The sequence below is a fragment of the Osmerus mordax genome, chromosome 20 (assembly GCF_038355195.1).
Source record: "Osmerus mordax isolate fOsmMor3 chromosome 20, fOsmMor3.pri, whole genome shotgun sequence".
Lineage (NCBI taxonomy): Eukaryota > Metazoa > Chordata > Actinopteri > Osmeriformes > Osmeridae > Osmerus > Osmerus mordax.
In genome coordinates this window covers 1,904,458-1,924,730 of record NC_090069.1, presented here as the reverse complement: position 1 = coordinate 1,924,730, position 20,273 = coordinate 1,904,458, and the positions used below count along the sequence as shown (strand labels likewise).

At 46.8% G+C, this 20,273-nt stretch overlaps 2 protein-coding genes across 4 annotated transcripts; both read right to left on the bottom strand.

Annotated features, from left to right (window-relative positions):
• Positions 1-73: 73 nt before the first annotated feature.
• On the bottom strand, positions 74-2,878 carry LOC136964214 (cyclin-dependent kinase 2-associated protein 1). Of its 2 annotated transcripts, none has more exons than XM_067258224.1 (4): positions 2,748-2,878; positions 1,499-1,596; positions 1,287-1,413; positions 74-723 (listed from the first exon to the last, which is right to left on the bottom strand). In XM_067258224.1, the coding sequence occupies exons 1-4, from the start codon at positions 2,791-2,793 to the stop codon at positions 656-658; spliced, it is 339 nt and encodes a 112-aa protein (XP_067114325.1). In that variant the 5' UTR covers positions 2,794-2,878; the 3' UTR covers positions 74-655. The 2 variants fall into 2 exon arrangements, with proteins under 2 accessions (XP_067114325.1, XP_067114324.1); XM_067258223.1 differs by lacking the exon at positions 2,748-2,878 and adding an exon at positions 2,164-2,301.
• Positions 2,879-4,395: 1,517 nt separating this feature from the next.
• On the bottom strand, positions 4,396-20,155 carry sbno1 (strawberry notch homolog 1 (Drosophila)). 2 transcript variants are annotated; one of them, XM_067258213.1, is made up of 34 exons: positions 19,846-20,155; positions 18,134-18,250; positions 17,851-17,952; positions 16,772-16,993; positions 16,303-16,426; positions 15,911-15,949; positions 15,430-15,530; positions 15,209-15,305; positions 14,732-14,892; positions 14,333-14,466; positions 14,123-14,213; positions 13,692-13,853; positions 13,330-13,465; positions 12,938-13,043; positions 12,202-12,355; positions 11,652-11,834; positions 11,365-11,462; positions 10,771-10,916; positions 10,161-10,355; positions 9,819-9,995; positions 9,316-9,485; positions 8,838-8,969; positions 8,591-8,726; positions 8,103-8,215; positions 7,479-7,550; positions 7,271-7,370; positions 6,977-7,051; positions 6,563-6,709; positions 6,297-6,391; positions 5,907-5,993; positions 5,556-5,693; positions 5,330-5,406; positions 5,030-5,223; positions 4,396-4,884 (listed from the first exon to the last, which is right to left on the bottom strand). In XM_067258213.1, the coding sequence occupies exons 2-34, from the start codon at positions 18,248-18,250 to the stop codon at positions 4,742-4,744; spliced, it is 4,224 nt and encodes a 1,407-aa protein (XP_067114314.1). In that variant the 5' UTR covers positions 19,846-20,155; the 3' UTR covers positions 4,396-4,741. The 2 variants fall into 2 exon arrangements, with proteins under 2 accessions (XP_067114314.1, XP_067114315.1); XM_067258214.1 differs by lacking the exon at positions 15,911-15,949.
• Between the last annotated feature and the right edge of the window lie 118 nt (positions 20,156-20,273).

Here is a 20,273-nt window from a genome sequence, read left to right as displayed (position 1 = left end):
TGTGAACATTTGATTCATTTCCAAATAGTCTTGACAAAACCCATATGTGTGTATAAATCCACAATGACCACTGTATTGAAAATACAATTTATTACACTGAGTAATAAATACATACAAAGATGCAAGTAACAGCATTTTCATTATAACTACCAAAAACAATCTGAACATGACTAAACCAATGCATTTTGGCACATTTTAGTCAATCACTTCCCAACCAACCAATCAGTGTTATAAGGATCTGAAAATCAGGCCAAATTAGGTCTATCAAAAAAGTATCCGTCCTATAGGTAAGCTCTGTACAAGCCATGCAGTGTTTACAATGAACCACGGGCCGCGTGGGCCTGTTTACATGCATAACTGACTATGTTTTAAATATGGAGTGAAGAAACCAATACCGGAAGTGGGAGACAGTTGAACAAAAGAAAAAAAACAATCCAAATACTTTGAATTCTAAAACGCTTCGTTCCTCATCTTTACAAGTCACATCTCATCATCACAACCTTGTTTTTCCTGTGTTTCTTTATCCGCCCCGTATTCGTATCGTGTCTCAAAAAAGGGGGAAATACCATGCAACAGGTTCCTTTTTTTTCTTCTTCTTTTTTTAAGGATAGAGACACCGTTGATTCTTCTTTCAGAGCGGGGTATGCTGCCTTTACTAAGACCTAGCGTTCCTCTCCGTCTCTGCCAAGCATTCACGCACCAATCCCCTCGCGTGGATGATACCTTAATGAGAGGAAGAAAAAACGATAACTCAGCACAAGTAACTGTGGCAGTATAGCATACATGTAATCCATGGGGTTAGTAAACAGGCATTCATTTCTTCGTACTATTTAGCTCTGCGTACGTTATAGTCTACGTGACCTGAAGTGTGTGGGGGTGATATTGGTGGGAAGTCAGGTGGCTGAGCGGTTAGGGAATCGGGCTAGTAATCAGAAGGTTGCCGGTTCGATTCCGGCCGTGAAAAATTACGTTGTGTCCTTGGGCAAGGCACTTCACCCTACTTGCCTCAGGGGGAATGTCCCTGCACTGTGCTCCTCCCAAGGTTTCTTCCATTTTTTCTCCTGTTGAGAGTTTTTCTGGGAGTTTTTCCTTGTCTTCCTTGAGGGTTTAGGTTGGTTGAGGGGCAGTTCTATGGTCGTATGTGAATCCCTCTGTGACATGCTTGCGTGTAAAAAGGGCTATACAAATACATTTGATTTGATTTACTTCCTGTAAGTCGCTCTGGATAAGAGCGTCTGCTAAATGACTAAATGTAAATGTGATATTGTTGACAGATGTTCACACACCTCGTTTTAGTCTCTCCATGGCGCTTTTGCTCCCTGCGTATGTCGGTCTGATCTCCTTCCCCAGTTCCTCGATGATAGCCAACAGCTCTGCATATTTACTCTGAGGCACTTGACTTCCGCTGGAACCCTGTCAGGACAACAGGCTTGTCATCCCGCTTGACGGTCAATAATAATTTTGGGTGTAGGAGTGTTTTTTATTTTAAGGTGTTTACCTGTGAAAACCCCAAGGAGGGTGGTCCATAGTCATTCACGAGGGGTCGGTAAGACTGTAGAGTTGCGAGGTTTGCTGAGGGAGACTGGATGTTTCCAACTGATGAAAAACACAGAACACATCGGAAAAGTTATTTTTAGGTGGAAATTAATACATCAAAACGTGTTTTTTTGTTGTTGCTTTACTGCTCACGTTAGGACCCAGGGCACGTTGTTACAATGCAATAAACCCTGTCAAACACTAGATGTCCTCGATGGGGCTTAACAGAAAACCCTGGCAGATCAATCAACAGCTCTGCGCGAGGGGACTACCATGGAGGAAACGGAACAGGGCTGACTTAAGAAGCCAAAGTGATACATTTTTGTCACAATGTAACGACACCCTCCCGGCTGGATTCGGACAAAGAACAACGAGCCATCGTTAACGGAAAAGAAGGATTTTCAAATCCGCAACCTTGATTTGCCGATGTAGAACAAATGCGGGGTTTTTTACATTAGTAATAATGGCGGATATGAATTAGCCTAGCTCCCAGGATCTGACCCTATATATATAACTGGACAAAAACTACAGACACGGTCTTTCTCCAGGTATTCACCGAGACCCCGTATTTAACATTCGACAAAAACGGATGGATGCTTCAGTTTTTAACCGATATTTTTTCCTTACCCTGACTCCCGGAAGTTCCTGGAATGTGCTGATGGACATTGGGTTTATAAGACATTCCCAAAGACATTGTAAATTAAAGAAATAAAAATGACCCGAAATTCACTGAAGCGTCTGTCTCACTTTTTGTTTACAGCAGCGGCACCGGCAAATATGGCCGTCACTTTATATTGACACCCACAATGCATTCTATCACTACAACTGTCCATTCAGGATATTTTGTCATAAAATGGTTAAAATCGTTCCTTTCCTTTAGGAATCAAAAGTAAAGTACGGAAAGCGCGGTTTGTCACATTAAATGAACAAAACAACAATTAACTTCAATATTGAAGATATATTTTAGGGTATGTGGTTGACATAGATAGATTAGGACTTAGCTGAGCACATGGGAAACTTTTAGGTTGATACACAATGATGCTCATCGAAGAAGATACACAAGTGAGAAAACTGCAGACATGAAGATTATAAAAATTGTAAACATTTTCTCCCATAGCCTACATTAAGTTTGGCAAGCTTTGTTCCAACATACTCGGAGCTTTTGTTATTTCCACATTTACCAGGACAAGGGATAGTATATTTTTAAATACCTGTCTTTGTCTGTGGAGTCGCATCCATTGTTGCCTCATTCACCATTTAGTCCTACTTCAATTTGGCAGATTATAATCGATTTAATCCGTTAGAAAATGTCAGTGCATGGCATGTGGCCTGAGAAGTCCGTTGGCGGAGGTTTATAAATTGTTTTACCCCCAGTTGAGTTGTGTTGTCTTAGGTCCGTGCTGATAAGAGGCCCGGCGGGATAGGACGCAGTCACTGTTGACCACTGGTGGACAAACAGCCAAATACAGGGACCTCTTCTACGGCCCAATCACTGCGTTCATCGTCAGGACCCTTAACGTATACTGAGGTAAATAGTTACTTGAGCAGCCATACTCTTAAATACCCAATCGAGACTGGTTTGTTCATTCACACATTGCATTTGGGAGGGGGGGGGGGGGGGGGGGGGGGGGATTTAAAGATCCAAGTCAGACAGCAATTCAAATTTCTTTAGGATTTATTGGTCATATGCAAGAGGTAGAAATCTTGCCCTCGTTCAAATCATACAATGCAGATTCCTTTGTACAACAAATCAGTCAGTAGTGCAACTCGTGCAAGTATGACACGACACTGTCCTTCAAGTGTTTCAACAAACTAAGCAAAATTGGTTTCTCATTTCAATATACAACTCTATACACATTGGTATAGCAAAGAAGCATCCTAACAGTTTGACATGACATTTAACTGCACTCATAACCCAGAATAACTCTTCAGAAAGCATTTTGCCCCCGCACATCACAGCTGACATGAGAAGCAGAGGAAGAGAAGTACCAAGGAGACCAAGCCACACTGAGCGATTTATTTCAACGGACATTCCAGTTTACTTTGAATTTGCTGTCCCTCACACATCAGTATTAGTAGATCCCTACCAGTGCAGATGTATACTCAGCCAAGGAAAACTTGTTATTTTATTAAAAAAGGATTGAGTCTCAACAGTTGAACAAACTCTGATACTTAGTATCCAACAACTATCATTCCCAGAATCCTTTTTAGGAGCACAGGGGTAATAATTTAAAAGGAAGTGAATGAGTTGAAACCATGCAAGGTCAAGCCTGTTAACAGCTTGGAGTGGGTCACAAAAAAAAGTCTATGGTGGTTAAAGTGGTTTGTTTTTTTACATAATAACTAAGCCACATATTCAGGAGGCTAAACACCATCAATTTGACCTTCTATGGGAGGAAGTTGCACAAAAGCTCTGTGAGACACAAGCTACTTTTAAAGGCTTTGAGGAACTACCACACACAAGTAGGTAGATTACACAAAACGTTGGATGCACTTCAGTTTTGATGGCCCGAAATGAAGATAATAGAATCTGCCAGAAAAAAAGTAAAAAGAAAGCGTTTGGGGAACGATCATGCATTTTGGGTAGACATTTTGCAAATGTCAGTGTGTTTTTTTAAAGAAAGAGTCACTGTAGGTCGGGAGTAACCCCTGAGGGCCCATCCTGTGTTCCGTCACAAAACAGACGTTGGAGCCTTCTAATAGAGAAGGAAGTCTTCGTAGAGGTCACATACAGACAACACAGGGAGCTGTTTAGATAGAGCTCACAGGCAAGGGAGGTAAAGGTACAACCTTAGGCATCATTCATCACGCCTTTCCCTTCACTCACTTGCATTCTCTCCCCCCCACCCCTACCCCCACCTCCCCCACCCCCACCCAGTTCTTGAATCATGGTCCTGCAAGACAGCGAGTAAACTCCTCCAGGTGAAAAAAAAAAAAAAAAAAAACGCACTCGTCTTTGGGGCGGAAACCCTGAAACGTTTTTTTCTCTCTCTCTTGACTACCGCTGCGTCGCATCTTAAAAAAGTGCCACAGCACAATCGAGGGCCCTTCCCGAGGGAGCGGTTGGAAGGGCTAGCTGCAACCAGAGCCCTCTGGGCGGCGGAGTCGTCGAACCCCCTTCGGAGTGGGACGTGAACTCGAAGACGGTGGGAGCCGCGGGGCCTGGGGTGGCCCCTGGTGCTGCGTGAGGGCCCCCGGCCCCAGGCTATGTGTTGGCGATGTGGCTCAGGCTCTGAGGGTGGAGCTGTTGCCACTTCTGCTGCTGCTGGACAGCCAGCTGCTGGGACTGGTCGGAGGACGACAGGATGTTGGTCAGGGGGGATACGCAGTTTGCTGGAATGATGAGACCTGGACAGGGAAGAAACATGTCAACAAAATGATTTTTTTTTTTTCATAAACAAAAAACGGAAACCTTGGAGCCTTGCTGCCGAAGGTTCCAAGACGAGGAAGCGACAACCGCCGTGCAGAACCATCGCTCCGGTGTTCCACCCACCTACTATCCTCTGTCCGTCCTCGGTCCTGAGGCGAACGATCTGCATCTTGACGTTGGTGCCGCTCACCGAGGCGAGGACGCCCTCCACCTTGGTCCACACGCTAAGCACAGAGCCACACAGCACGTAGTATGTCCGGCACCTCAGCCCGATCTCACACTGCAGGCCCACCGACGCCTTCCTGCAGTTCCCGCGCCTGGACACAGCAGAAGAAGAAGAAGACGTGAGACTCGGAACGCACGAGAGATAGAAACCAAAACAGGACGTGTGATAGTTGAGTGTTGGATTGGAGTCAAACTCACCAATAAGCGTGAGAGCAGATCTTTGCTGAAGACTTGTACTGGTCTATCCAATGCTGCTTGGCATCATCTGACAAGACCTGTTCAAAGCCAAACATCATGAGCCACAGCACCAACAATATAACGTAAAAATTCACCAACCCACATAGAAACATTACATAAAACTCTAGGTGACATCGAGTATTCTCAATAGGTTTTCGATTCTGTGAGTTTAAAACTGGCGTGAGACCTTTTTACACTTCTTCTTGATGTCGGTGTAGGTCTCCAGTTTGAGCTGTTTTCCGGTGTTGGGCCTGTACACCAGGAACAGTCTCTTCTTGGTGTTCACCTCCTTCACCAAGATGGCCGTCTTCTTGTTGTTCCTCACCTGAGGACCACATCCACACAAGTTTTAAAGATTAAGCAGAAGACTGTACTAAGGTTACAAATAAAATAAAGTGTGTGGATATATATTTTATACTACTTTAGACTTGTATAGCTATTTTCTAAGTACTCAAAGACGCGTCACAGTGTACACACGGGGGAAATCGTTTAAACGGTTATCGATTTAGAGGCGCCCTGTGAATCGTCTTCTTCCTACCTGCACATAGAAGCCGTCGTCGGCTCCGCTCTGGTCTGCCCAGGCGTGTGTGGCCTCCTCCCAGGACATGCCTCTCTCCACACTCACCTGAAGAGAGAAGAGTGTGGAGGGGTTAGGTAACGCTCTTCATTTTTTTTAAAGATGTTTTTGGTGGCATTTCTGCCTTTTTTCTTACATTTAGTCATTTAGCAGACGCTCTTATCCAGAGCGACTTACAGTAAGTACAGGGACATTCCCCCCGAGGCAAGTAGGGTGAAGTGCCTTGCCCAAGGACACAACGTCATTTTGGCACAGCCGGGAATCGAACTGGCAACCTTCTGATTACTAGCCCGATTCCCTCACCGTTCAGCCACCATGACTCCTCTTCTTCATGACAGTGTGTGTTTGTACCGTGTACAGCTCGACGTGTCCTGACGTGGAGTAGCCCGGGGTTAGGAACTTCTTGGCTTCTACCTTCCTCACCTTCTCATCCCCAGAACCCAAATCTGTGTGTGCGTGTGTGAGAGAGAGAGAGACAGAAAAGAGACACATGGTTTAAGACAGGGAGGGGGGGGGGTCTGTGCACTGTAGACAGCAGCAACACAGATATCTGCAGATATGTATAATTCCGGAAAGTTTATAAACGTTCAGGTGAACCGGTCGGGATCCCGTCGTACCCAGGATGCCCATGTCGTATCGCCCGTTCTTCTTGGCGTCCAGTATGACGGCCCCCAGCGTGTCGGAAAAGTACTGGAACAAGGCGTTCTGCTGCTGCACCTCCATCCCCAGGATCCGGTTCAGGAACTTCCCGATGTTGTTGTAGTCTGACGGGTAAACAGACACAGACACAGACAATTAAATAAGCACTTTTCATGCCAGTTTGGAAACTCCTCACCTGAGGGTGGGGCAGTTAGGAGGGCAGACACGGTTAAGTTATGTGACTACAACAATATATATATATATATATATATGTATTTTTTATCTATATTTTTCAAATGTTCATGCTTTGTTAGACCCTTTGAGTGAGTGAGAGTGAGAGTGAGAGAGAGAGCGAGAGAGAGAGAGAGGGGGAACATTTTGAATGTGCTCACCTTTATCTAATGACAGGATTTTGGACCTGTCTTCCACATTGATCAGCCCAACACCTATGAGTCCGTTGCAAATTTCTGAAAAAGAAAAAAAAAAAACATATTAGTTTGATACATTAGAGATGAATTAGGACTTCTACAATCATAACTGCACGTCAGAACTAAAAAAAAAAGCCTGCAATTTTTGAATTCCCCTCCCTGGTATCAACCACACCCATGGGCCAACTGGGGGAAACTCAAACAAGTAAACAGATCCAACTATTCACAACCAGACAGGGAAAATCCAGTGATTCATACCTTTGAAGAAATCCCCGTCAAAATCAGCGGGTGGAGACACCAGCGGAGAGTCTAGGTTTACGATGGACTTCATCACTATTTCCAGAGCATTTCTGCCATACTGTGACAGAACGAGGAGGAGGGGGGGGGGTAAAGGTTGAGATTAAAGTTAGACTCCTGAGACAGACATGCCGATGCACGCACACACACACACACACAGTGTCCTTACTTTGTTGTCGAAGTTGAACCTGCTCAGGTCTCTAGTTTCAGTGGCTCTTCGGTCTCCGTGAGTGAGGGCTCCCTGTTCAACAGAAACATTTACATTTGACACACAAAGCATTTAGCAAAGTTCACCTACATTTACATTTAGCAGACGCTCTTATCCAGAGCGACTTACAGTAAGTACAGGGACATTCCCCCCGAGGCAAGTAGGGTGAAGTGCCTTGCCCAAGGACACAACGTCATCTGGCACAGCCGGGAATCGAACTGGCAACCTTCTGATTACAAGCCCGCTTCCCTAACCGCTCAGCCACCTGACACCCCCTGCTTTGCAAACACTAACCCTTGTGCTGCCTTCGGGGTCACAATGACCCATCGTTGTGCTGCGACAACTTTACCCAATACAAAAACAATAAAAAGCATATTCTTTTAACCTTTTCACTGTGTGTGTGGGGGGGGGGGAGACAGCCCGACGGTTAAAAGAAAATGCTTCAGTTTATTTTTGTATGAGGTAAAGTTGTCACAAAACGTGGGGGTGGTCACAATGACTGAAGGGTCCCAATGACCCGAAGATAACACAAACATTAAGATGTCCTTGTGAGGAGGCTGTTATACTTGTGAGTGATCATCTTACCAGGCTCTCAAGTCTTTTGGCCACGATGGATGCAAACCTCTGCTCTCCTGCCAGCTCTGATATCAGGAAGACATACTCTGGAGCGGTGACTTGATTCGACCGGTGGGTTCTCCCTGCGGGGCAAAGAGGATATTAGACCACGGCAGGAGTCAGTATATATATACACACACACACAATGTATTTTGAAGGGGTATTTGTCATGATTTCGCAATGTGGGGGGTCTGAGACAGCCCGAAGGTTAAAAGAAAATGCTTCACTTTGTTTTTGTATGCGGTAAAGTTGCCGCAGTACGACGGTAGGGTCACAATGACTGATGGGTCAGAATGACCCGAAGATAACACAAGGGTTAAGTGAAGAGTGACAAAAAGGCAGGGAGAGAGGGAAAGCCATGCAGGAAAGGGCCCCGGCCGGACTCGAACACGACCGTTACAAAGCGCAACACACCCACGAGCCAAACACAAACGTGGGGCTTCGAAGTCTTTACTAACCGAACTGCTGGATGGCTCGGTCTGCGCTCCAGGGCAGCTCCAGGGTCATGTGGACGCGGCGCCGCTGGTTCTTGACCCGCCTGTCAGCCTGCAGGGAGATCCCGGAGCTGGCCGCCTCCGAGATGATGGCTATGTTCTGGAGGAGGAGGGAAAGAGAACGAGATGTTTCCATGAAGTCTGGAGGACTGGAGAGGTACCGCACACACACACCTGTAGAACCACCTGAGCAGTCAGAGCGAGGCCGTACCTTCTCCCCGTCCATGAACCTCTGCTTCTCCGTGAGGTTGAGGATCTCCACGGGGACGTCCAGCTCCGAGCGAGACTCGTAGGAGATGCTGCCGTCGTCGTTGCTGACCACCCGGCCTTTACGACCCGTCATCTGAGAAACGGGAGGGAAAGAGGAGGGAGGTATGCTTACTGGAACTCTGGACATGGCTGGCGTTCGCCACTAGATTCATCAACTTCATCTACCCAGGAAGTAATAGCTTAACTCTGAAAGGGTCAACTACTAGGAAAAAAAACCTAACTTTGTCATCATCAACTGTAGATATATTTAACAAATTCCTAAACCTAAACCATGAAACATCCAACCAATACAAAGATGAGTCTTCAAAACAAATCAAATAAATATGACCTTCCACTGCATATGGATATGCTCACACACAGAATACGAGTTAAATATGAACATGGAGAACACGAGCAGGGAGCCCCGGGGCGGTGGGTACCTCGGCCACGTTCTCCGGCCCCCCCAGCTCGTCGATGAGCTCGTCCAGGGTGTTGGGGGGCAGGTCAGCGGCCAGCTTCTCCAGCTGGTCCAGGAGATCCTTCTTCATGTGCTGGGCGTCCTCCACGGCGTCCTGGCTCGTCACGCAGCCGTCCTCGCTCTCCACCTTCACTGTGGAGACCAGGAAGTTAGCTACTGTGGAGACCAGGAAGTTAGCTACTGTGGAGACCAGGAAGTTAGCTACTGTGGCGACCAGGAAGTTAGCTACTGTGGAGACCAGGAAGTTAGCTACTGTGGAGACCAGGAAGTTAGCTACTGTGGAGACCAGGAAGTTAGCTACTGTGGAGACCAGGAAGTTGGCTCTCTCTGCCTTCACTGTGAAGACCAGGAAGTTAGCTAATGGGGAGACCAGGAAGTTAGCTAATGGGGAGACCAGGAAGTTAGCTAATGGGGAGACCAGGAAGTTAGCTCTCTCCGCCTGTGTGATGGTGCCATGGCTCTTACCTGTGGCGGGCGTGCTGGGGGTCTTCACAGCCGGGGCGGTGAAGGCAGGCCTGTTGGAGCCGAGGCCAGAGGCCAGCAAGGCGCTGTGGATGGAGTCTGGGTCGATGCTTTTCTTCTTTTTCTTCTTGCTTTTCTTCTCTTTGCCCTTTTTGGGCTCTTTTCTGATGAGCCAGGGATCTGAAAGATTGAGAGTTGAAGAAGGGGGGGGGGGGGGTGACAAGGTCAGCTATGAGGTCATCATGTCTCCTGCGCTCGCAACGGGTCCCGTTGACCACACGTGATTGAACGTTGAGGAGGAAGTGAGGACGGGAGAGGGGGAACGGGAGAGTGACGGCGGCTCACCATCTTCCTCGTCCTCGCTGGACTCGTCCCTGAAGGGGTTAAAGTCATCATCGTCCTCCCCTGAGCTGACCGACTTGAAGCTGTCGTCGCTCTCCGCCTCTTTCTCCGACTCTTCCGATTGGCTGTCGTCGGAGCTGCTGCCGGACAGCCCCCCCGACCTGCGGGGCTTCTTCACCTGCTTCCTCACCTCCGCACCTGGTCAGGAGGGAGGGACACATGACGTGATGACATCATTCACGCAGTCTCTCGCTCTCTCTTTTTTCTGCATGTCCGGTGACACCCACATACAACAAGAGTTATGGGAGTCAGATGGTTGAGCGGTTAGGGAATCGGGCTATTAATCAGAAGGTTGCCGGTTCGATTCTGGCCGTGCATAATGACGTTGTGTCTTTGGGCAAGGCACTTCACCCTACTTGCCTCTGGGGGAATGTCCCTGTACTTACTGTAAGTCGCTCTGGATAAGAGCGTCTGCTAAATGACTAAATGTAAATGTATGACAGGTCTGGTTGACACCACGATATAAAGCGTACTCCAATGAAAACATGCGAGGGATAAGCAGGAAAAAAAAAAGATCCTACTCTGCTGTGAGAGATCCACACGGACAGCCTACCTTTCCTCTTCTTGCCCTTCTGCACCGCCGTGGGCTCGATGGGAGAGGGGGTCTTCTTGGCCGAGAGGTCGATCCCCAGCAGGCTGAACAGCTTCTGCCTGTCTGGAGCCGGGAAGTGCTTCTCAACCAGAGACTGCAGCACGCCTCTGGAGAAACCAACATGAAACGCTCCGTCAAACCACATTCCCAGGCCTGTGTTCTTCCAGAAAGTGGCGTGGTTAAGAGGTTTATTATATTTGAGCTTATCATAGGTGTAATCTATGTTCTGAGTACTTGTTATGTTAACATGTTATGTTATGCCAGGTTTGATTTGCGTTGTCTTGTCTTAAGAATTTCAGTTCCCAGTCTGACCTTGTGTTGTTCTGTGCATCTGACAATAACAGACTTGAACTTGCACGTGTGGTTGTGCCAGAAAGCGTCGTGTTGGTGTGGTTGTGCCAGAAAGCGTCGTGTTGGTGTGGTTGTGCCAGAAAGCGTAGTGTTCGTGTGGTTGTGCCAGAAAGCGTCGTGTTGATGTGGTTGTGCCAGAAAGCGTTGTGTTGGTGTGGTTGTGCCAGAAAGCGGCGTGTTGCTATGGTTGCGCTGGGGACTCACTTGGCTGTGGAAACGAAGTCGTTGAGCTCTCCGCCTCCCTCCTCCAGGGCCTCCAGAGTCCGGGCCTCTCCTGTGGACTGCAGCCCGATGACCACACACTGCAGACAGACCCCGCAGTTTATCACACACACACTCACACACGATACACAACACCTTCCGGTACTAGCACGCTACAGCTGGAACCAGGGGCGGAGGTCTGTTTTCAAACAGTTGTTGGGACGTGTATGAGGATTGCTCTGCACCCGGCTGTCACATCCAGGGATGTGGGTGAGGATCAGACGTCTCACCTTGCCGTTCTTCACCTCCTCCCTGGCCAGCTGCACCACCCTGCGGACCTTGGAGGCGATGCAGAGGTACTTAAAGAAGCGCTGGTGGGCTGACCAGAACTGGCCCCACATGGACTTCTTCATGCGCTGCTCGGCGTCCATCAGATTGGCTGCCTGCTGGAACTTCTCCCGGGCACTCACCCACTGAAACACACACGGGCGCTGGTCAGCTGACGCCAGCAGAGGTGGACACGGGTCAAGGGTGCCGGTGTCCTGACAGTACATGCTCCCCGTCAGATTGTCCTACCTGGGGCTTACCGGTCATCGATGTTGCGTAATTTTTGTCACGCTGTAAAATCATCCTACCTGTTTATTTTAGACTGGTAGGACAATCTGATTAGGTATTTTGCACTGTAAAATCATACCACCAGGAGTTTTTGATGTGTTAGGACGGATCGATAGATATAATTCAAGGGATATAGCTATAATTTTGAGCTACGGTAGGAAAATCTGACAAGGAATGAACACAAGAATAGACACAACACCGAGGGCGTGGCCGCAGGCTCCTCACCAGACGCACGGACTTGTTGTACATCTTGATGTAGTGTTGCGTCAGCGGAACTTCCTCGATCTTGAACGTCACTCCTGTGAAGCTCAGCTGCCTAGCAATGTACATGCCACGCAGCTTCATATCCATGGCAACTATCTCCATGGCACCGACACCTCTGTAGAAGCAAAGGGGAGAGAAAAAAAATCGACTACATTAGATATTTACTTGTCGTCGCTATCCAAAAGGGCTCCGATTCCAAGTTCCTTCCTACGCCTCGGCAACAAGGGAGAAATGTTTTGCTAAACGCCTCCAAAAAACATCTACTTATGCTAGCAGGAAACTGTTATGGTTACTAGGTAGGAAGTTTTGTATTTAGGCTTATTTAAACCAGTTTATTTTACTCCTTCGATAGCTAGTGCTAGCTAGCTAGTTGTTTTCGTAGAAAAAATTACTTATTAAGCATAAATTTTAACAGACCGGGAATGCAACACGTATAGGATTCTACCTGTGCGCGTTGCTGTCTCGGGAATGTCGAAGGAGTGAAAACTTTAAATCGTAGAGTAGAATAAACTGGTTTAAATAAGCCTAAATACAAAACTTCCTACAACTTAACCAGTATAGCAGCCATGACAGTTTCCTGCTAGCACTCGTAAGTATCTCAGGAATTTAAGGTCGGCATAGCGACGGACGCATTCTTGCATCGGAACGGCATTGTTACGTCAGGTTGGACACTATTTGGCCTGACAGAGCCTCTCACCTGCGCTCCACAGCCTGGATGAAGTTGCTGAATTCTTTGAAAGGAGTTCCTTCCCCCCAGATGCCCAGCCGGTTCATGTAGGCCATGTTACGAGGCTCCGAAGCACCTGGAAGGACATTTACATTAAATTTTGTCATTTAGCAGATGCTCTTATCCAGAGCGACTTACAGTAAGTACAGGGACATTCTCCCCGAGGCAAGTAGGGTGAAGTGCCTTGCCCAAGGACACAACGTCATTTGCATGGCCGGGAATCGAACCAACAACCTTCTGATTAATAGCCCGACTCCCTAACCGCTCAGCCACCTGAATCCCAGGACAAACGCCTGGCGTAGAGACAGCGTCCGTCTCTACGGGTGAACTGTGATGGTGTCTCCACCTGGCCTGGTCCTTACCTGTGGCACTGGCGTAGACCACGCGTGCTTTGGGAAGTTTGTTCTGCAGCTCCAGGACTGCCAGGCCAGTCTTGGTGGGCTTGGACGAGCCGATTGGACACACATTTTTGGCTTTGTGACACTCATCATAGACAATCTTACAGGTGTTGGGTTAAAGAAAAATAAGTATATAGTTCTAGATAATTATTACATCACTGATACTCTAAAATAAATATAACATATTTATGCTTCAAAAACAAATTGTATAATATAAAAAAAGAATTACAAGTATGATAAATTATAGTAAAAAGTATAATAAAAACACACACATATAAATAATACATAAAACTTAGCATTTTCTTTTAAATTCCACTAAAGGATACAACTCCATCAAAGTCCTCACCACACCAGTGGAGGAGCTGTTTGAACCTGGTCTTATACTTTCCCCCGGACTGGCTCTCCCCAATCAAAGACGAGTAGGTGGCGAAGATCACACCCTTCTTTACGCTGCCATTGTGTTTGGAGGAGATCTTCCCATACTTGAACTGAGGAGACCAGAAATTAAACTCAGAGAGGAAGCAGAAGAGGGTTTCAAGACCAGATGCGGAAGCAGCAGACCAGCTGTGGGTCGTTTCCTGCTCCTTTTCCTTTATTTTGTGAATGGACAATCCATTTCCTGCTCCTTTGCCTTTATTTTGTGAATGGACCGGGTCATTTCCTGCTCCTTTGCCTTTATTTAGTGAAAGGACCGGGTCATTTCCTGCTCCTTTGCATTTATTTAGTGAAAGGACCGGGTCATTTCCTGCTCCTTTACCTTATTCAGTGAATGGACCTGGATGTTCTTCGCTCCAATATCTCTCAGATCCCTCTCAGCGTCGTACTTCAGGTCGTTGGAAACACTGAACCTGTAGAACGAACAGACAAGCTAGAATCACAACTCACTCCTCTGAAAGTACCGTCGTTTCGAGATCCCCGTGTCTTCTAGCAGCATGGCGAGCGGGTTCTAGAAAGGTCTTGTGTTTACCAGAGTGATCTCTTCCTGCCTAGGAGGTAGTTCTCGTAGATGATCCCAGCGATGGTCCGGCCCTTCCCCACGCCGGCTCCGTCGCCGATCAGATACGACGCTCGGTCCCCGTTGGGTAGGAATGTCTCGTGTTGCTACGGGTACAAGAGAAGATTGGAAGTAAAAAGTTTTTTTTTTTTTTTTTTATCTGCCTTGTAACGGCTTCGTAAAGTAACATCATCTCTTAACTCGACTAGTACGAAGAACTGTCCACACTAGAAGTAGCTAAACATTTAGCAGCTAAACTTGTCAATGTCACAGAAGTCTCCACATAACCGCACCTAAACCCTCAAGACAAGAATAAAGAAAAAAAGGGAATCCCAGAGTTGGGTCTTTCTCCAGAGCTTTGAGGAGCGTTACCTGGGCAGCGTACGTGATGGCCTCGAGCTGCAGAGCGGAGAGCCAGCCTCGGTCGATGGTCTCCTCTGGGATGGACAGTCGGTACCACACGTTGGGGGGGTTGACGCTGGACAGGGAGCTCGTCTCCACCACAGGGTCCGGATGCCTCAGGCCGATCCTCACTGGACACACACGGTCGTCAGTCAGAGGTGAAGCGTTTTAACCCGTGTGTTATCTTCGGGTCATTGTGACCCTTCAGTCATTGTGACCCTCCCACGTGTTGCGACAACTTTACCTCATACAAAAATAAAGTGAAGCATTTTCTTTTAACCGTCGGGCTGTCTCACACCCCTCACAGCACGAAAGTTAAAAGAAAATGCTTTTTATTTGTTTTTGTATTGGGTAAAGTTGTCCGGCACAACGATGGGTCATTGTGACCCGATGGCAGCACAAGGGTTAAGACCCAATACCGTGAGTTTTCTAGCGGAGCAGCCTTACGTTTCATTGGCATGTACTCTGCGTACGTCTCAGCATGACCCAGCTCTTCCTCATCCTCTTCCTCGGGCTCATCCTCCTCCTTCATCCCGGGTAGTTTCTATGGAAACACAAGGCGAAGCCGGAGGGAATGAGTGCGAGGTCGTTCGCACCACCTCAAATCTCCCCGTCAGTGGATGACACCCGTCGGTCGGCGCGAGCGCGGCCCGGAGGGAGACACTCACGAGGGTCGGCGAGAAGCTCCGCACTTTCATGTCGTCGTTCACCCAGATTCGCGCCATGTCTCTGCCCATCACCTCCTTCTTCACCCCGTTGTTCAGTTCCGCTAAAGGGGGGGGGGGGGGGGGGGCGAGAGAACACAGGCCTTGTCAGAGAGCGGGACGCGAGCGGTAACCCGTCTGAGATCAGGATGCACAATGAATTAGAGGCTAATCTTTTGCCAACTCCATGAAGAGATCATCCTCCGATTCTCAAAGGGAGAAATTGTTAAATTTATCATAGATTAGTTATACATTCACATCAAAATACAAATGCTTCCTAAGCAAGACCAAGCATAGCTAATGTGTGCTGTTAACAAAAGGACAAGACTGCTTAGAACGTGGAATACCCAGACCAGTTTAAATATCTATTTCCAGCCTTAACGGTTCACCCTGTGAAACACCTCAAAATTGACCATCCCTGCCCCTATCTGGAGCCTGTCCATACCTGATTTAGTGATCATCTTTGTCGTGACCAGAATTATTTCTGCGAGGATGAAAGCATGTGTAATCAAGGGTCAGTGAATCATAAGAAACAATATTTGCCGATTACAAAAACATGCTTAGTAGGGGTGTCCATAATGGCCAACTCCCAGAGGCATATTAGAATATCGGGAGTCTCAGATCTGTGATTCCATGAACCATCCCTACTACTCTAGAGAGGATCAACGTACAAATCGAGACCACGACCAGTTCTGGACGGACTCCGCATTTCCATCCCCCGAAGTCATCCCCAGCCACCCTTACAATTCAAGACATCCTTTCGAACATGAGGCGGGGAACAGAAAGGAGGAGGATGAGGAGATGGGGGGGGGGGGGAGGCAAGGCCTCGCGACTCACTGGTTCCCGTGGACGTTGCCGTGGCGACGGGCTGGGCTATGTCAGGTGGGGGCTTGAGCTTCATGAGCTCCACCAGGCTGCTGCTCTTCACCCCGCTCTGCCTCAGCAGGTCCTTCAGCTGGATCTGACACGCCCCAGACGAGGAGACAGGCAGGAAGTGACACGCCCCAGACCAGAAGACAGGCAGGAAGTGACACGCCCCACACGAGAAGACAGGGAGAAGCACGGGAAATAACGTGCATTTTAAAAAAAGGATGGAAAAGAAAGTTAATACACCTGCCTAGCTGCTCATGTAATGTTAATGAAATCACAGGTGACTGACTATTAGCATTTTCTTTATAGTTTCATTTGAAATACATAGTTTTAGTTTTATTAATGTTTTTTTTTTTTTTTTTTTTTATTACAGAAATGATCATAGAATCAACATGTAATCTAACAACTTATGGTAGCCCCCCAGACCCTGACTGACCTGCTCTCTGCTGGGCACCATGGAGGGGCGTGACAGGGAGGAGCTGGAGGTCGCTGTGGAGCCATGCAGGGCTGAAGGGGTGGTGTGAACCACCTTGGTTACAGTGATGGTGTGTCTGGGGGTGCTTGTGGTCGACGGTTTGGTCACAACGACGGTTCCCAGAGATGGCAACTGATTCAGTTGATTTAAGACAAATGTAGTGGTTGAGGGCTGGGGCTTGTGCTGTAAAGAGGAAATTGAAATATAATCAAACCAATGTTATAAGGCAAGTTAAAGTAATGGTCAAATTATGTGTCATTGTATACAATACAACTAGATTTAGTTTGGCAACTCTCAGACAGCAATCTCAAGACAGTTATAGGTGCGGAGAAACAACTAGTTGTTTAACATTTGTGATGAAAACATTGGAGATCATACAAAAAGCGAATTGGGATAGGATGTCATTAAATGACATCACTAAACAATGAGCCTTGTGATGTTACCCTTATGGTGACTGTGTGAGTAGGGGATGTTACCCTTATGGTGACTGTGTGAGTAGGTGATGTTACCCTTATGCTGACTGTGAGTAGGTGAAGTTACCCTTATGGTGACTGTGTGAGTAGGTGATGTTACCCTTATGGTGACTGTGTGAGTAGGTGATGTTACATTTACATTTAGTCATTTTTAGCAGACGCTCTTATCCAGAGCGACTTACAGTAAGTACAGGGACATTCCCCCGAGGCAAGTAGGGTGAAGTGCCTTACCCAAGGACACACCGTCATCTGGCAGAGCCGGGGATCGAACCAGCAACCATCTGATTACAAGCCCGCTTCCCTAACCGCTCTGCCACCTGACTCCCCAACGATGTTACCCTTATGCTGACTGTGAGTAGGTGATGTTACCCTTATGGTGACTGTGTGAGTAGGTGATGTTACCCTTATGGTGACTGTGTGAGTAGGTGATGTTACCCTTATGGTGACTGTGTGAGTAGGTGATGTTACCCTTATGGTGACTGTGTGAGTAGGTGATGTTACCCTTATGGTGACTGTGTGAGTAGGTGATGTTACCCTTATGGTGACTGTGTGAGTAGGTGATGTTACCCTTATGGTGACTGTGTGAGTAGGTTGAAGTGCCGTCTCTGTTCTAACAGCTCCCACCGCCTCGGACCCCAAACCAACATCCAGGGCATTAATAGAGATGGACTAGAAAACAAATAGAAACATTTCTACGAGCATGTTCACCAGGAAGACTACAATAATGCAGTTTCAAGTTAACCAAGTAGCGATTTGAATAAAACGCTTGTACAAACTGACTTTAAGTGGCAAAAGTGGCCATAAGGGGTCATGGGTCATGTGACTGATGCATCACCTGAGGACTTCTTACCTGCTGGAGGGGAGAGGACTGGGCCGCATCCTGAGGTTCAAAGTCGAACAGATCGTTTGCGCAGATGCCGCTCTCGCTCAAAGCAGCCAGGAGTAAATCCTGTCCAGGATCCATCATCTGCACGAGACAAATGTCATTAACTCGCTATTGACACCAAGAGAGGATTGATAACTACTTACAATGTGATCTATGTCTTTCTAACGTCGACACAATGCAAAAGGGAGATTTTCTAATTGTAAACGTTAAAGAAAACTGCATGAAAACAGGCTAGGCTAGATCTTCATAGATATGCAATGCATTATTAGTAGCATAACTTCCTCAAGACACATGGCAGCCGAATGTGTGAAACGAACAATAATTTCTCATCTTGACACTTTTCACACTTTCACGCATGAATACATTTTAGGATTAAATATATACGCATTTTTCAACGTCGGAAATTACCGGAGCACGAACTTGCAAAGGCTATGACAAACATTCCACAGCAAAGTAGTTCGTAACTATAGGAGTATTTACACTTACAACTGTTTTGTTTATAGAATGCAGTCCTACGAGTAGATTATGTAGTCGTACATAGTAGTGTCATGTACCAGTGGCCTGGTAACTTAAAATCCAGTTATCTGATCTTGAGCTAGCCTACAAGTTGCAATGTGACCCAGACCATTGCACGTGTTTGCACTACCTTGCTATTTCCAACTTCCTGGACTGACGTCGTTAACAACTACAGAGTATAATGTCAAACGGTACAACGTGTACCAAACTTGTTAGAATTCCCTCAAACAAATTGTCAGAGATAACTGGTAATTATGAGTTTGGCATATCTATGCTCTGATTTAACTATTGAAACCACTAGGCACCAACTACGGTTAATACACAACTGCAAATCTTAGGGCTGCGCTAGGTCTACAGCTACGTTCTTTCGTTTCGTAGCTGGCTAGTAAAATGGCTAAGCTAACACGAATTTGCTAACGCATCGTTAGGGATAACCGGTTAAGCCATGCTATATGTTAGCTGGGCTAGTCCTAGCCATGTCCACATGTGGTCCGGTCAGGAGGATCGAAACAAGCAAAGGTTTCGTTAGCTTGCTACAAAGCTAGCAAAGTGAGATGTGGTTCGTTCGCTAACTCTCGCGCGTTGTCTACTTAATTAACGTTAGCTAGCAAAGAGTAGCCACTGCCATTTACTGGTAAACCACTTGAATTCTACCTGGTTTATCAAAGAACACACAACGTTGTTACTGCCTAGACTAGTAAGCACCATCGGTTTCTGTTGACGACGGTCACAACATTCAGGGATATCCTACTAGGCGTGGATGAGTCTAGTAATATTATACTATACGGCTACCTAATGCCACATACTGATATTTTATAGTTTAGATTATCTGTGAAGAACCTAGTTGGAGTTACATCTGTTAGTCTACTTTGTAACAATTATATTAATGCCAGCTGTGTTATGCTTTCACATTGTAGCTAGCACAACGTAACGTTAATCAACCGTTACGTAGCGTACGTTACGTTAGCATTGGGCTAACTAGCTTGCTAGCTAAGAGAGTGCTAAGTTGGCTGGCTAGCAACGCTACCTCACTGCTAGTCTGAAAACAACAAACAATTGTTTCACAACCAACAACGCCACACGGCTTTGAATGCAATCTCAATGATCTTGGAACATTCCTGTGACGATCCCAGACATTATTACCAATCAGCAATACTCACTTGACAGTAAACGACTGTCACAATTGTCGCAGTGGTTTAGGGGTATGTCACCCTCTTCGATCCGCTGTGTTCTAACCACCTTTCGCCATATTTACCAAACACCAGCTGCGAGTTGATCACGTGACGCTCAATCCAAAGACTGGAATTTTTAGATTCGAATTCCTCGCTGGTAATCGATGAAAATCGCTCTTCAAGATAGCATCGAGTGTCCATTTGCGTAAAGCAAAGGATAACGATAAGAAAGTTGACATTTCAAGTATATTTGTCAACCTTACAGATTCGAGAAACAGAGCGCTAAACCTATATCACGTGACAATGTTTGCTCGTTCGCAGGAAATGACGCCCAATACTTTTTTTTAGGTGATGAACGTATCCTGTGATGATGCTTGGCAGACACTTTACTGTTTAAGAAATAAGGTTGAGAAAGC